At 34.0% G+C, this 18,043-nt stretch overlaps 1 protein-coding gene across 1 annotated transcript in view; it reads left to right on the top strand.

Annotated features, from left to right (window-relative positions):
- The first annotated feature begins 579 nt into the window (after positions 1 to 579).
- WDR76 (WD repeat domain 76) overlaps positions 580 to 18,043 on the top strand; it is a 48,380-nt gene continuing 30,916 nt past the window's right edge. The window contains 5 exon segments of the mRNA XM_006178906.3: positions 580 to 878; positions 1,501 to 1,527; positions 1,529 to 1,909; positions 8,908 to 9,000; positions 10,214 to 10,269. Of these exon segments, the coding sequence (XP_006178968.3) occupies positions 819 to 878; positions 1,501 to 1,527; positions 1,529 to 1,909; positions 8,908 to 9,000; positions 10,214 to 10,269 (617 nt within the window). The 5' untranslated portion in view covers positions 580 to 818.

Genomic DNA, 18,043 nt, shown 5'->3' with positions numbered 1-18,043 from the left:
AGGATAGGGGAAAAAAAAGGTTTAATATGGCTATAACTATATTATCCCTTATAGATAAAATCTTAATATGAGATAAAATTATGAGAGACAAAATCTATTTATGGTGCTTTGTCATACAAAAATTATTCAGAACTTTCCCCCAGCCTTTGGGCTTCGTAAGGTCATCACTAGAATCTCAGTTAACTGGTGGGCGAAATTTAAATCCGTTTAGTTAGTTAACAGGTGGGTGAAATTTGAGTATACGTGCTGCCGCAGCGAGCACAACAGATGGGTGAAATTTAAACCAGCTTGTTACCAGCTCTTGAAAAAAAATATCAAAATTCTTAGGAAGAAGATAATACGATAGCCATAGGGCATAATTTTCTGGCGGCGGGTTACAAGGAACTAGGGGTGCAGGTAAAAGCTGTATATTGGTTTCGATTTCATTTCTTCTCTCTCACATGGCATCTAAGTTCGTCCCAATCTTTTCCAGGCTCACATTGTTAGGCAAGGTGGTTTTTCCTTAGCAGCAGCTCAAGTGTTTTTCAAAGTGAGATACTGGCAGGAGCAGCATCAAAATCATCGGGATCCAAGGTAAAAATGTCGATTCGGTCCCTTCGCTTCCCTAGAAAATTTGATTTTGGAGTTGAGGCTGGCAAGCTTGCCTCCTTAAGATGCGAACGTAACGCCCCGTCCGCCCCCACCCCCTACTGAGATCAGAGCCCGCCTGCGCCGCCCCGGGCCCCTCCCATCCCCGCGCATCCTTGCGCATCCCCGCCTATCTCCACCTCCCCGCCGTAATCTTGGCGGGAAGACGCCGGCTGCTAAGCCGCGGGAAGATGTCTGGGTCGCGCGCGGCGGCTGAGAAAGCGGGCTCCAGACAGCGACTCCAGGTGAAGGTGAGAAACGGCTTGTCGCTTTCGGTTGTGCTCCTGCCACAGTCTTCGTGGGGAATCTGTCGGGCACAGACTAAGGAGGACAGGAAGACTTGGCACCCGGTACCTCCTTACTCCAAAACTTATTTCTCGCTCCTTGGGGCATCTCTCAATTTAACGGGTTTTTCCTGGAGTTGCTCCAAAGATAAGCGGGGATACTTGTCCTGGTTTTCCTGTATGGAAACTAGGCCTTCAGTGTTGAGGAAGAACCTTATCAGTAACCCCAGAAATAGTGTCAGAATGGGATCAGGAAATCAGCATTTGGTTTTGCAGCAGTTTTGGTCAATTTCCCACTCATGAAACAACTTCAGTTACTCATTATCCTCAGTTATAAATTGTAGTCATTATTATTATTGGTCTGGCAGACTCAAATGGGCAAGAAATGTGCCCAGTATAATAAATAATCCTATTCAGCTTAATGAATTAGGTGTCTAGATTTTGGAGGGCAAAAAGTTTCCTTACAGGCTATCAGTTGAATTTATGTAGTCATTATGAAATAGGAATTCGATTTATTTACACAGATATGCAAGAAATGGCTTAGAACCTGGGATTTTAATACTCTCTTTTTCTTTATTGATCTGAATAGGTGAATGAATATAAAGAAAACCAAAACCGTCGCCTATGCATCTTTGAGACCAGTACAGACATTTTTAGGAAAAACAGCTCAGGTGTATCTTGTCCCCTTTTCACTCAGTAACTACAAGCTAGACCAGCTTAAGTGCCCTGAATCCCTGTTAGATAAGAATTCTAACAATGAAGTGGCATGTAAGAAATGTAAAAAGGCTGAAGTAAAGGAAACTTGCAGAGGGATTTTGACTCCAAAGATGGAAGCCACATCTTCCAAGGCAGAATCCACGCTGCAAAAATCATCCTCAGATGTTCATACTGAAAGTAACAAGCGGCAATACAAGAGCACTTCGGATACAGTGATTCTCAGTGCCGACACGGAAAGCAGTCAGGATGGAGACAGTGATGAAGACACCACATCAGGCCTGGTAAGAATTTAATTACTAGCTTATTCAAAATTTTCATATTTTGAAATTTGAAGTTCTTGGAGGAGGGTATATATAGCTCACGCGGTAGAGTGCGTGCCTAGTATGCACAGGGTCCTGGGTTCAATCCCAGGTACCTCCACCAAAAAAAATAAATAAATTACCTACCCCATCAAAATAAAAAAAGCTGGGATAGGGTATAGCTTAAGTGATAGAGTGCATGATTAGCATGCACTAGATCCTGGCTTTAATCCCCAATATCTCCATCCAAAAAAACCCAAACAACAACAACAACAAAAAGAATAATAAGTAAATGGACCTAATGATTTCCCACATAAAATAAATAAAATAAATTAAAAAAATAAAATTTGAAGTTCTGATAAGCTAAGGTTATCAATGGTCTCTTTAGGGCAAATTGTTTTATCTAATTTATGTTTAACTGAAATTTTCTTTTTTAAATGCTTAACAGGTAACTTCCTTGGGTTACTTTTGCTCTTGGTTTTGGTTTGTCAAGGAGAAGATTGACTTAATCTTTCCTTTGTTTCCCTTTTTCTTCCTCTCAGTTTATTGCATTGATTAATTTACTTATTTCTATTGGGGGGGAAGTAATTAGTAGTTAGTATTTATTTAATTTTAGAGGAGATACCGGGGATTGAACCCAGGACCTCATGCATGCTAAGCATGTGCTCTACCACTTGAGCTATACCCTCCGCCTATTGCATGTATTTTTGAGTTTACTCATACTTTATGGTGTCTTGCTCATCTTTACTTACTTATGCACAATATACCAGAAGAAGTTGGCTTGTGGAACATACAGCATTTGAGTGACCCTTGATAGCAGGGTAGGAAAATCATTAATTGATTGCATTGATGTGCTGAATAATGTTTCTTTTAAATACAAAAAGGAGACAATTGATGGAGGAGAGAAGATACAGGAGTAAAAGTTCTATTTAAGAGTTCAAACCATTTTAAGGAATTAAACATGTAATTCTTTTGGCTTCTATTGCCTACCAGGAGTGTTTGTACTTCATTTAAAATGACAAATTTTATGCAGGACAAGATAAAACCATACCACATGAGGAAAAGTTGATGGAACTAGAGCAGAAAATAATAGTAGGGAAAGGGAGATAGGATAATCAAGGCAATGTTGTTATGAGCTAGGATCTATGGTGGGACAGCGTTGGGTATGTCATAAGTGCCTTGGACTGGGAGTTGGAAGCCTAGGTTTTAGGTGTCGCCACTTCTAAGAAACCTTATACCTTTAAGCAAATCACCTCTACAGAGAGGGGATTGGATAAGATAAGTGGTTCTCAAACTTTTGCTTGTTGAAACTCCATTGCAGGCTCTACCACCAGAGTTTCTGATTCACAAGTTTTGGAGATGGGTATAGAATTTGCATGTCTAATATGGATTGCTAGAGACACTGATGCTATATGCTCCAGGACTGCACTTTGAGAACCATTGGATTAGATTATCTCTTTGGCCTTTTAGACTAAAATTCTGAGTATGTGAGGCTAATATAAAGCAGATTTTAGTCTGATGTAAGGAAAATAGGATCAGAAATTAGAACATGAGATAGTGAAACAGAGTCAGAAATGCTCAGCGTTTTTCATAGAACATTTCATTCTTTTGTTTTCTTCCTTTTCGTTAATTATCTTTTTGAGATAAAGTGGCTAAGGCTTTGTGGAACCATGCTTTAGGAACAGTATTAGTTTATAAGCTTGTTTCTTCCCAAACGAAGGATGGTTTCTGTCACATCGAAGACAAGTGTCTTGGCCTGCAAGTCTAGAATCTTATTTTCTTTTCCAGGAAATTTGCTAAATTTTCTCTCTCAGTGCGTCTATTAAATATTTTAGCTTCATGAAGCATTTCGTCAGTTAATTTTTTTAAAACTTAAGTACAATCAGTTACAATATGTCAATTTCTAGTATATAGCACAATGTCCCAGTCATGCACATACATACATATATTCATTTTCATATTCTTTTTCATTAAAGGTTATTACACACTGGAATTTGACACAACATTGTAAAATGATTATAAATCAATAAAAAAATATTAAAAAAAGGTTATTACAAGATATTGAATATAGTTCCCTGTGGTTAAGTTAATTTTTTTAATTTTGAGAAAATTTTAGACTTACAGAAAAATTGCAAAAATAGTGCAGTTTCCCTATATCTTTTACTCAGCTTCCTCTTATGTTAATATCATACATAACCATAGAACATTTATCAAACTAAGAAATTAATTTTGGTACAATGCTGTTAACTTAAGTGCAGAATTTATTAGGATTTTGCCAGTTTTTCCACTAATGTCCTTCTTCTGTTCCAACATCCAGTCCAGGATCACACAGTGCATTTAGTTGCGATGTCTCTGTAGATCTGGAGACAGCTTCTCAGCCTTTCATGACCTTGACACTTTTGAAGAGTACTGGACAGTTATTTTGTATAATGTCCCTCTATTTGCATTTGTCTGCTATTTCCTCATGATTAGATTAAGGTTTTGCATTTTGGGGAAGGATACCACAGACATGAATGTGCCCTCAGTGCATCATATCAGGGTGTACATGTTGATTTATTTTACTGGTGATGTTGCCTTTGATCAGTTGGCTAAGGTGGTGCCTGCCAGGATTCTCCAATGTAAACTTACTTTTTTTCTCTTTGTAATTGCTAAATACTTTTGAGATTATGTAAATATCTGATTTCTGTCATCAAGCATATATTCATTTTTTATTAAGCTATCATTCACATAACATAAAATTTACTATTTAGAAGTATATGATTGTTTTTTAGTATATACACATAAAGTTGTGCACCCATTGCCACTATCCAATTCCAGAAATTTTCATCACTCCAAAAAGAAACCCCATACCCATTAGTAGTTACCACCAACCCCAACTCCTCCCTCCCCTAGCCCTGGACACTACTCATCTACTTTCTGTCTCAATAGATTTGCCTATTCTGGACATTTCATATAAATGGAATTCTACAGTATGTGGCTTTATTTGTCTGGCTTCTTTCATTTAGCATGTTTTCAGGGTTTATTTATGTTGTAGCATGTATTGGTACTTCATTCCTTTTAATGGCTGAATAATATTCCATTCTGTGAATGTTTTTGTTTATCTGTTTGTCAGTTGATGGACATTTGCATTGTTTTCATTCTTTTGCTATTAGGAATAATGCGATGAACATTTACTTGTGAGATTTTGCATGAACATTTTCCATTCTCTTGGGTATATTCCTAGGAGTGAAATTGCTGGGTCATATGGTAACTCTGTTTAACTTTTTGAGGAACTGTCAAACTGTTTCCCAAAGTGGCTGCAGCATTTTCACATACCCACTAGCAATGTATGAAAAATCCAGTTTCTCTACTCCCTTGCCAATACTTGTTAATGTTTATCTTTAAAGATTGAACAAAATTTAGTTGTGGTAAAATATACATGTAAAGTTTACTAGCTTTACTGTTTTTAAGTGACAGTTCAGTAAAGTACATTCACATTGTTGAAATCAACTTCCAGAATTCTTTTCATCTTGCAAATCTGAAATTCTGCACTCATTAAATAACTCCCCTTTCCCTCACCTCCTCCCAGCCCCTGACAACTACCTTTCTACTTTCTGTCTCTGTGGATTTGACTGTTTGAGGTACGTCATATAAGTGGAATCATATAGTATTTGTCTTTTTTTGCTTAACATAATGTCCTTAATTGTTTGTCTTTTTGATTATAGCCATTCTAGGGGATTTGAAATAGTGTCTCATTGTGGTTTTGGTTTGCATTTTCCTAAAGACTAATGATGTTGAGCATCTTTACATGTGCTTATTTGCAGTTTGTACTTTGGAAAAATGTCTTCTCAAATCCTTTACCCATTTGAAAAAGTAGGTTGTCTTTTTTTTGTTCAATTGTAGGAATTTTTTAATATATTCTTATTCTGGACACTATGCCTTTATTAGCTACATCATTTGCAAATATTTCTCTCATTCTTTGGACTTTCTTCTCACTTTCTTGATAATGTCCTTGGACATACAAACATTTTAAATTCTAATTTAATGTTTAGTTAAAAATTTTAACTTTAAGTCCAATTTATCAATTTTTCTTTCATTGCTGGTGCTTTGGTGTTCATATCTGAGAAACCACTGCCTAATCCAGGGTTATGAAGATTTACACCTCTATTTCCTTCTGAGAATTTTATAGTTTTAACTCCTACATTTAGGTCTTTGATCTGTTTTGATTTTTATGTATATTGTGAGATAGTGATCCAAATTAATACTTTTGCATGTGGATTTCAGAACAATTGTTGTCTCAGAACAATTTGTTGGCAAGACTCTTCTTTCCCATTGAATAGTCTTGACTCCCTTATCAAAAATAAATTCATCATAGATAGGTAGTATTGGTTTATTTCTAGACTCTCAGTTTTATTCAGTTGATCTGTCTGTCCTTATGCTGGTACCACACTGTGTTTTGTTTTTTGTTTTTTTGTTTTTGAAGGTGGGAGGTAATTAGGTTTACTTATTTATTTTAATAAAGGTACTGGGGATTGAGCCCAGGACCTTGTGCATGCTAAGCACACACTCTACCATGGAGCTATATCCTCACCCTGGTACCACACCATTTTAATTACTGTAGCTGTGTAGTAAGTTTTGAAATAAGCAAGTGTGAGTCCTGTAACTTGGTTCTTCTTTTTCAAGATTGTTCTGGCTGTTCTGAGTCCCTTGTATTTCTGTATGAATTTTAATATCAACTTGTCCATTTCTGCAAAAATGGCATTTAGAATTTTGATAGAAATTGCATTGAATCTGTAGATCACTTTGGGAAGTATTGCCATTTTAACAATATTGTCTTTTTTTTTTTTTTTTAAATTTGAAAATCAGATTGGCTTTAGTTAGTTCATGAATGGGGCAGCATCTCATTAGGCAACTAGAAGGGACCTCCAACAATGTTAAGTCTTTCAATATATGAATATGGGACCTCTTTCCATTTACTTAAATCTTTAATTTCCTTCAATATTTTGTAATTTTCTGTGTACAAGCCTTGCATTTTGTTATATTATTCTTTTTGATGCTGTTATGGATGATATATTTTAGTTATCAAAACAAGTATATTCTTAACTCAGTTATTTTTCTTCTTTGATTTTTTTTTAAAAATAGCACTTCTTTTCTTGTTTAATGGATGTAGTAACTTCTCAAGTATCTCTGAAGATAGTGGAGTTCTGTTGTTTTTTTTAATTTCTATTTCTTGTATTGTGTTTACTTTGAGAGCCCACTTTGATGTTATTTTCTTGGTCTTTTATGTTGCAAGTTTTTGAGGCATGGATAGTGGGTGACAATAGTCTGAATTACACAACTTCTCAAAACTGTCTGATGCTTTTTCATAATAAATTTTTAAAATTTTTGCTGTGGTTTTAAGTTTGTTCCTTTGATCTATGTATCATTTTGAAATAGATTCTTAGGAAGTCCTTGATGATGATGGTGATGATGTTTTTCTCTAAAAAGCAGTTTTAAAGGTGATAACCTTTCACCTTTGCTGCCGCTATTTTATGTGTGTGTGAGAACAATCCTTGTTTTGGTCAAATTAATACATTTACATACATGTTTAAGTCATATAATTTCATGTGTATATCTATATATATACACATACAGAAGTAAATCCATATGTACACACACATATACACAGAAACAAATCAAAACACCCAGAAAATTTCTGCCACTTACCTCTCTGTGATTGCTACTCAATAGACCAATTGTACTTTTAGCCATTTTAGCTTTTCCCTCCCACATTCTCTATTGACTTCTATGGAAGATGAAGATTTGTTTCTTTCATCCCACATCTTTTACACGTGTGCCACCCCTTCTCTTTCCATGTTTTCCCTTCCCACATCCTTATTACATACAGTCCACGATTCACCAAAGTTGTAAAATTTTTCTCCATATAAATCAAAGAATTCTAATTGCTTCATGTATGTACATATTTTCCTCATGAAATTTTTTCTGGGGCCCTCCATCTTCTGAACTCTGGACTGTTTTTACTTTTTCTTGGCCTTTCTACTATTTTCCTTTGAATTTCTTTTATCTGTCCTGTGCTGGAACTTCTGTATCCTGGATCCTGTCTTTTTCTTTCTTGGTTTATTCTCTCATTTTATTAAAATGAAGCTTATAGTAGTTTCCTGTAAAAACGTGTATGAGAGGTAGTTTGCATGTCTGGAAAAGTCTTTATGCTTTTCATTGATTGTTAGCTTAATTGATTTTAGAATCGTAAGTTCAAAAGAATTTTGATTTTTCCTTAGAATTTTTAATGCATTTTTCATTGTCTTCTAGCTTCCCTCGATATTGAAAAGTTAGTATTGTTCTGATTCTGGGCTCTTTGTGGTTTATTTTTCCCTTTGCACGCTTTTAGGATCTTCTATCTCAGCTCATCTCAGGTATTAAGAAATTTTGTGATGATGTGCCCAGGCTTGAGTCTTTTTCATTTGTTGTGTTGCATACTCTTTTGATCTGGAAACTCGTATCTTTGGTTTTGAGAAACTTTCTGGCATTATTTCTCTAATTGTCTCTCCTCCATTTTCTCTGCTCTTTTCCCCCTCACAACTATTAGCTGTATATTGGACTCCAAGATTCTCTAGTTTTAAAATTGCCTTCTCAGCCTGTATGTTTATCTCTTTATTTTTGCACTCTTTTCTAAATTTCCTGAACCATTTCAATAAGTTTAAAATTTTCTGTTACTAAGTTCTTTCTTGTTTTGTCTCATAAAAAGATAACTTTGAGAAATAGTACAAGTTCACTTGTTATTTAATTGGGAAGCCATACAGATACTCTGTAATTATCCCACATTCCAGCTTTTTCATTCAGTATCCAATGCAGCAAAGATTATGTGCTGTTTGATAAGAGAGTGTAAAATAGAGTAGGTGCAATTTGAAAGAAATAACACATGCAGAGAATGCAACTAGTTTTGTGAGGTGATTTTGCTATGGATTATGTAAAGTAACAATGTTTTTGATCTAATTTCATAGGATGATTTTTCAGGATTGTCACCGTATGAAAGGAAGAGACTGAAAAACATATCAGAAAATGCAAACTTTTTTGCTTCTCTGCACTTGTCTGAGGTTTGTGTGGAATTTTTAATTAAAACCAAGATGCCATTCCTTTTACTAGTAGTAGGTCAATAAAACACGTAGAGTATCAGGTTTCATAGTGTCAAATGAGGGAGGGTAAAATTAGGGGCAAGAGGTTACTGTATTTTATTAATTCCAAGGAATTTTTTCCCTGAAAATGAAATATTAAAACTAAAATTAGTTTTAATATTTTTATATTAAATTTTAATTTTTTTTTGAAATTGGCATATTAAAAGTGTAACTGGTATCTTTCGCCTTCCTTTTGGTGGTACATAAAATAATGGTGTCCTTACGAATGGCTATCTTGAATTCGAAGAAACAGGGTATGTTCCAAGTGGTTACCTTAACTAAAGGTTAAAGGTGAAGTGGGGAGGGATGAGTTAAAGGATGTGTGATAGAGGAGTGAGAGGACAGCTTTTTTTTTTTTAATCTTAAACTTTAAAAATAGGTGGAAATATGCTTTGTATAAGAAGCTTTAAGATAAATGGCCAGACATACGCTGATGTTTTATAGTCATTATAACTGAATGTATAATTTGCATTGGAGATCTTTACACTGGTGATAAAGCTTCTGTGTGTGAGAGGATAGCTATTTAGAAGGGTATGTGATGCTTTCCCCCAAAAGACATTAAGCCCTTGGCTTTTATTAAATAATTAATTGATTTTTCTGAATACCAGATTCCTAAATATTCAGGGTGTGTTTGCATCTTACGGGGATGGAGGGTGAATTAATATAAGGGACTAAATTGTTGAGTCACTGACAGTTGAAAATTCATCAGAGATTTAGACAAAGTAGCTCTAATTTTGGTTTTAGTTAACAAATTACAATGTGATTTATCGAAGTATAACCTATAACTTTTCTAAAACTATCAAAGTAGGCTTGCCTGTAGTAGAAGTTAAACCTTTTAATTTGCAATAGTATATTTGATAAATGTTTAGTGTTTAATCATGTAAACTCATTAGTGACCTGGTCCAAGGTATCAGAATGTCAGTACTTTAGGCAGTATTATATACTTGTTTTTATTATTAATAGTGTATTTGTCTCATGTCTACTACCCAAAACAGGTATTATCTTAAGGATTTTTATTTCCTGTATAGATTTTAGTTTAGTGTGTATATAGTAGCAGATAGTTAAGCTTTTAGAAGGTAAGCTATATAGTTATAAGATAGCATTTTTATGTGTATATGTTTTGTTTATTTTGCAGTCAGCTGCAAGGCTCCGTGAAATAGTAAAGAAGAGACAACCTACTGAATCCAAAAGGTAAAAGATTCGATTTACAATGCCTGTACCATGATACCTTGCTGAATTGTTTTATAATTTGAAAAAATGGTTTGACATAGTAAAATAAGTAGTAGATCAGAAAATCTGTAATTTACTCTTTTATAGAATCTCTGAGAGAATGCTGCCTTTTGATAACTCTAAAGTTCTCATCTTATCAAAGGACTATAGAGGAAATAGAATCTTGAGAGCTGAATTTTGTTTATATTTACTGCTGCTGCTATTGGAGGGAAATCTTTATTTCCACTAGATTATTCTTATTTTTGCCTAGGAAGCTGTTATTCTTAAAGATTCTTCTACTTTATTTCTCTGGCTCTCTTTTTTCTTTCTTTCTTTCCCATTCCTAGAATAAAGAAAGGAGATGAGCATTTATTGTACATCTATGAAATGTACTGCAGTGACCTAAAATTTTTGTTCTATACTGTCTCATTTAATTTTTTTTAATTTTTATTTTTTTACTGGAGGTACTACGAATTGAACCCAGGACCTTGTGCATGCTAAGCACACACTCTACACTGAACTATACCCTCCTCATCTCATTTAATTCTGGCAAAAATTTGTGAGATAGAGAACAGACTCAAAGAGATAAAGTAATTTTCTCAAGGTTAAAATAGCTCATAAGTGGAAGTATCAGGGTTTGAATTTCAGAATTCCTTAGTTTAAGTTCTCTTCTCTGCATTTTAGCAGTGCTTATGGATAAATTAAGAAACTAAAAATTTTGACATCATTAGATCATTTATTTAGTGCTAGATGCAAATGAAATGTAGCATCCTTTAATTGACTGAATTTGATTTAATTGATTTTAATTTGATTTCAATATAGATCAACCAGCTTGAGAAAAGCTAAAGTGTTAATCAATCATGGCCAGGTATTTGTGAGTGTGAACAGTTGTTATAAGACAAACATTTTTAACACTGGAGAATAATAGCATCAGTTATTTTGTCAGTTGATCAATAGCTTTATATTTGAATATTTTTTATTAGCAAAGATTTGTGATTTTTCCTAAATCACCTAAGTCACAAACTTCTAGCATTTAGTAGTTGTGTAAGTATTAGTATTAAGTAGGTTGAGCAGAAGTTATATAATATAGAGGAAAGAGCATAGCTTTTGAAATTTGGCAAACTTGATTTCAAGTTTCAATTCAGCAACTTATAGCTATGATATTAACTTTGGGCAATTTATGTAATTTTTTTTTCCTTATCTGCAAAGTTGGCATTATGCCAATCTAGAGGGGTTTAAGTTATTTAAATTTAGTAAATATATTATACATACAAAGAAGCACATGTGAAATATTTGTATAGTTGCAAAAGTACTAGTAATTCAAGCGCCCATTCATGTACCTGCCATCCAGGTCAAGAGAAATTTACAGTACCTTTGAAGGCCAATATATATCCCTCCGTCCAGATATGCTGAAATTTGTGATAGTTACTCTGCATTTATTTACAGTTTTGTTGTCTGTGAATGTATCTTTAAGGAATATTTTGTTTATTCTTACCTGTTATTGATAGTCACATAATATGCTATTTTTATATTCTGGGATTTTATTTTGGTCATCTCTATATTTTTATGTTTTAGAATTTACTCATGTTGATGTGTACAGCTTTATTTCATCTTGTTTTTCTCCTGTATGATTGTACTATGCTTTACTATCCTGTTGTTGGACAGTTGAGTTGTTTCCAGATTTTCATTATTATGAAGACTGCTGTTCTGAATATTTTTAAGTCTTTTGGTGTTTATGTCTGAGTTTCTGTCTGGAAATGGGCTTCTCTGGGAGAAGTATATGTAAAAACCCATGTTATTCCATATACTGAGACTTTTCTTTGAAGATTAAGTGAGGTATTAAATGCTTAGGACAGTTTCTAACACATAGTATACTTTAAATAAATAATAGTTAACTACTCATATTTCTGAACTAATGTGGACTATAGTTGAGTTTTTGTATGTGAATTTTTGGAAGTAATTTCAGAAGCTTCTCTTTACCCAACATTTAAAGAAATTTAAAAAATTTTTATAAAAATTTTAAAAGTTACTTTCCATTTACAGTTACAACAAAACATTGGCTATATTCCCTGTGTTGTACAGTACATCCTTGAGCCTATCTTTCCCCAACATTTTTTAGTGAACCTTTTTTAAGAGCAGATTTAGGTTCACAGCAAAATAGGACAATACAGAGATTCCCCGTATATTCCCTACTCCTGTACATGCATAGCCTCCCCCGTTATCAACATCACTCATTAGAATGGTACATTTATTACCACAGATGCACCTACATTGACACATCATAATCACTCAGAGCCCATAGTTTACCTTAGGGTTCCCTCTTGGTATTGTACTTTCTGTGGGTTTGTACAAATATACAAGGACATGTACCCACCATTATAGTATCATACACAGTATTTTCACTGCCCTAAAAATCCTCTGTGCTCTGCCTTTTCATCCCTCTCCACACCCAACCTCTGGGAACCACTGATCTTTTTACAGTTTCCATAGTTTTGCCTTTTCTAATATGTTGTGTAGTTGGAATCATACAGTATGTAGGCTTTTCAGATTGCCTTTATTGCATTTAAGTTTCTTCATGTCTTTTCATGGCCTGATAGCTTGCTTCTTTTTAGCACTGAATAATAGTCCATTGTCTGGATGTACTGCAGTTTACTTATCAATTTGCCTAGTGGAGGATATCTTGGTTGCTTCCAAGTTTTGGCAGTTATGAACAAAGCTGCTGTAAAGTGCAGGTTTCTGTGTAGACATAAGTTTTCAACTCCTTTGGATATACCAAGGAGTACAATTGTTGGATTGCGTGGCAAGAGTGGCAAGAGTTTTGCTTAGTTTTATGAGAAACCAAACTATCTTTCAAGTGGATATGTCATTTTGTATTCACAGCAGCAGTTAGTGAGAGTTCTTGTTGTTCCATGTCTTCACCAGTATTTGGTGTCACCAGAGCTCTGGATTTTGGCCATTCTAATAGAGGTATAATGTTTTAATTTGCATTTCCCTGATGACATATGACTTGGAGCATCTTCTCATATGCTTATTTCCCATATTCTTTGGTGAGGTGTCTTTGACCCATTTTAAAATCAAGTTTTTTTTTTATTGTTTAGTTTTAAGAGTTCTTTGTATATTTTTGTTTTATTTATTTATTTTTTTAAAAAGATGAAGTATTTATTTATTTCTACATTTTTATTGAGTTATAGTCATTTTACAATGTTGTGTCAAATTCCAGTGTAGAGTACAATTTTTCAGTTATACATGAACATACGTATATTCATTGTCACATTTTTTTCACTATGAGCTACCACAAGATCTTGTATATATTTCCCTGTGCTATACAGTATAATCTTGTTTATCTATTCTGCATATGCCTGTCAGTATCTACAAATTTTGAACTTAGCCAAGACATGAAAACAGCCTAAATGTCTATCAACAGATGACTGGATAAAGATGTGGTATATTTATACAATGGAATACTATTCAGCCATAAAAACCGACAACATAATGCCATTTGCAGCAACATGGATGTCCCTGGAGAATGTCATTCCAAGTGAAGTAAGCCAGAAAGAGAAAGAAAAATACCATATGAGATCGCTCATATGTGGAATCTAAAAAAAAAAGAAAAGAACATACATACAAAACAGAAACAGAGTCATAGACATAGAATACAAACTTGTGGTTGCCAAGGAGGAGAGGGGTGGGAAGGGACAGACTGGGAGTTCTTTGTATATTTTGGATAACAGTTCTTTATCAAATGTATTTGCAAATATTTTCTCCCATACTGTAGCTTGTCTTCTCATTCTCTTGATATAGTTTTTGCAGAGCAGAAGTTCACTGTATCAGTTTTTTCTTTGGATTGTGTCTTTTTTGTTACTTCTAAAAAACGTATTGCCATAATCAAGGTCATTTGATTTTCTCCTGTTATCTTCCAGGAGTTTTATAATTTTGCATTTTGCATTTAGGTCTATGATACATTTTGAGTTAATTTTGTGAAGAGTGTAAATTTTGTGTCTAGATTAATTTTTTTTTTTTTGCATTGTGCATAGTCCATCTATTTCAGCACCATTTGTTGAAAAGATTATTTTTGCTCCATTGTCTTGCCTTTGCTTCTTTATCAAAGATCAGTTGACTATTTTTATGTGGGTTTATTTTTGGGTTCTTTATTCTCTTGTACTGATCAATTTGTCCCTTCTTTCATCAGTACCATACTGTCTTGCTTATTACAGCTTTCAAATAAGTCTTTTTTTTTAACCCTTTAATGGCAGTAGTCTCCAAACTTTTTTCTTTTAATGGAGGTACTGGAGATTGAACCCAGGACCTTGTGCATACTAAGCATGCTTTCTATCACTGAGCTATACCCACCCTCATAAAGTAAGTCTTAATATTGTGTAGTCAATCCTCCAACTTTGTTCTTCTCCTTCACTATTGTGTTAGCTAGTCAGTGTCTTTTGCCTCTCCACTTAAACTGTTAGTATTCACAAAATATCTTGCTGGTATTTTGATTGGGATTGCCTTGAATCTATAGATCAAGCTGGGAAGAAGTGGCATCTTGACAATATTGACTCTGATCAACAAACATGGAATATCTGTCTCCATTTATTTAGTTTTTTGATTTTGATCATCTGAGTTTGTAGTTTTCCTCATAAATCTTATAAATATTTTCTTAGATTTATACCTAAGTATTTCATTTTTGGGGTGGTAATACAAATGGATTATATTTTTAAATTCAAATTTCACTTGTTTATCGCTAGTATATAGGAAGGCAGTTGACTTTTGTATATTAACTTTGTATTCTATTTTACCTTCTAACTTTACTACAATAATTTATTAGTTCCAGGAATTTTTTTTGTCCATTCTTTAGAATTTTCTGCGTAGACTAAACATGTCATCTGTGAACAAATACAGTTTTATTTCTTCCTTCTCAATCTGTGTATTATTTATTTCCTTTTCTTGTCTTATTGCATTAGGTAGAACTTTCAGCGCAGTTTTAAAAAGGAGTGATGAGAAAGGATATCTTTGTCTTTTACCTGATTTCAGTAGGAAAGCTTGTCATTTCTCACCAGTAAATATATTAGCTATAGATTTTCTTGTAGGTATTATTGAGGAAGTTCTCTATTCCCAGTTTACTGAGAGTTTTTAGTATGAATGGGTGTTGGGCTTTGTTAAATGCTTTTTCTGCATTTGTTGATAAGATCATGTGATTTTTCTTTTTTAGCCTGTTGATGGGATGGGTTACACTAATTGCCTTTCATGTGTTGAACTAGTCTTGCATACCTGGGATATACTCCACTTGGTGTGGTTTTTATAATGCTTTTAATACATTATTAGATTCAGTTTACTATATTTTGTTGAGGGTTTTTGCGTCTATGCTCATGAGAGATATTGATGTGTAGTTTTCTGTTCTTGTAATGTCTGGTTTTGATATTAGAGTAATGTTAGCCTCATAGAATGAGCTAGGTAGTATTCCCTCTGCTTCCATCCTCTGAAAGTGATTGTAGAGAATTAATATAATTTTTTCCTTACATGTTTGGTAGAATTCATCAGTACAGCCTCATGCTTTCTGTTTTGGAAGGTTATTAATTATTGATTCAATTTCTTTAATAGGTATAGTCCTCTTCAGATTGTTTCTTGTGTGAGTTTTGGCAAATTGTGTCTTTTAAGGAATTGGTCCATTTCATCTAAGTTATCAAATATGTAGGTATAGAGTGATTCATATTATCCTTTATTATCTTTTTAGAATAGCCATAGGATCTGTAGTGAGTCCTCTCTTTCATTTCTGATATTAGTAATTTGTGTCCTTTTTTTCTTAGCCTGAGGCTTATTGATTTTTTTGTATGTGTGGGGTGCTTTTCAAAGAATCAGGTTTTGGTTTTGTTGGCTTTTCTCTGTTGATTTTCTGTTTTCAATTTCATTGATCTGCTCTAATTTTTATTATTTTTTTTTCTGCTTACTTTAGATTTAATTTGGTCTTCTTTTGATAGATAATTTTCCTGGGTACAGAATTTTAGGTTGGATTATTTTTTTCTTTCAACACTTTAAATATTTCCACTCTCTCCTTGCCTGCATGGTATCTGAGAAGGTGGGTTTAATTCTTATCTTTGTTCTTCTATAAGTAAGGTGCTTTTTACCTCTTGGCTACTTCCAGGATTTTTTCCTTTATCTTTGATTTTCTGTAGTTTGGAAATGAATTGTCTAGTTGTAGATTTTTTTTGTTGTTCTTGTTTTATTTTTGTTGTTTTGGGTTTTTTTTTTTTTTTGCATTTATCTTGCTTGACATTCTCTGAGCTTCCTGGGTCGATGGTTTGATGTCTGACATTACTTTGGGGAAATTCTCAGTTGTTATTGTTTCAAATATTTCTTCTGTTTTTATGTCTCTTTCTTCTCTTTCTGGTATCCCCATTATGTGTATGTTACACTTTTTTAGTTACCTACATTCTTGGATATTCTATTCTGTTTTTTCAGTCTTTTTTTCTCCTTGTTTTTCAGTTTTGGAGGTTCCTGTTGAGATATCCCCAAGCTCAGAGATTCTATCCTCAGCCATGTCCAGTCCATTAATAAGCCCATCAAAGGCATTCTTCACTTCTGTTATAGTTTTTGATTTCTGGCATTTCTTTTTGGTCCTTTCTTAGGATTCGCATCATTCTGTTTACATTGCCTCTCTGTTCTTGCATGGTGTCTGTTTTATCCATTAGAACCCTTAGCATATTAGTCACAGTTGTTTTAAATTCCTAGTCAGATAATTCCAACATTTCTGCTGTGCCTCATTCTGAAGCTTGCTCTGTCTTTTCTTTTTTTTTAAATTGAAGTATAATTGATATGCAGTATTATATACATTTCACATGTACAAAATAGTGATTCACAATTTTTAAAAATTATGTTCCATTTATAATTATTATAAAATATTAGCTATATTCCCTGTGTTGTACTGTATATCCTTGTAGCTTACTTATTTTATGCATAGTCATTTGTATCTCTTAATCCCCTACCCCTATCTTACCCTTCCTCCCTTTCCTCTCCACACTGGTTACCACTAGTTTGTTCTCTATGTCTGTGCTCTATCTTTTCAAATTGTATTTTTTTTAACATTTTTTATTGATTTACAATCATTTTACAATGTTGTGTCAAATTCCAGTGTTCAGCACAATTTTTCCGTTATTCATGGACATATACACACTCATTGTCACATTTTTTTCTCTGTGAGTTATCATAACATTTTGTGTATATTTCCCTGTGCGATACAGTGTAGTCTATTCTACAATTTTGAAATCCCAGTCTATCCCTTCCCACCCTCCACCCCCCTGGTAACCACAAGTCTGTATTCTCTGTCTGTGAGTCTATTTCTGTCCTTTATTTATGCTTTGTTTTTGTTTGTTTGTTTGTTTTTGTTTTTGTTTTTTAGATTCCACATATGAGCGATCTCATATGGTATTTTTCTTTCTCTTTCTGGCTTACTTAACTTAGAATGACATTCTCCAGGAGCATCCATATTGCTGCAAATGGCATTATGTTGTCGGTTTTTATGGCTGAGTAGTATTCCATTGTATAAATATACCACATCTTCTTTATCCAGTCACCTGTTGATGGACATTTAGGCTGTTTCCATGTTTTGGCTATTGTAAATAGTGCTGCTATGAACATTGGGGTGCAGGTGTCATCCTGAAGTAGATTTCCTTCTGGATACAAGCCCAGGAGTGGGATTCCTGGGTCATATGGTAAGTCTATTCCTAGTCTTTTGAGGAATCTCCACACTGTTTTCCATAGTGGCTGC

Source organism: Camelus ferus, chromosome 6 (genome assembly GCF_009834535.1).
Source record: "Camelus ferus isolate YT-003-E chromosome 6, BCGSAC_Cfer_1.0, whole genome shotgun sequence".
Taxonomy (NCBI): Eukaryota; Metazoa; Chordata; class Mammalia; order Artiodactyla; family Camelidae; genus Camelus; species Camelus ferus.
Note: the sequence above shows the minus strand (reverse complement) of the source record. Positions and strands in the feature narration are given on the sequence as shown.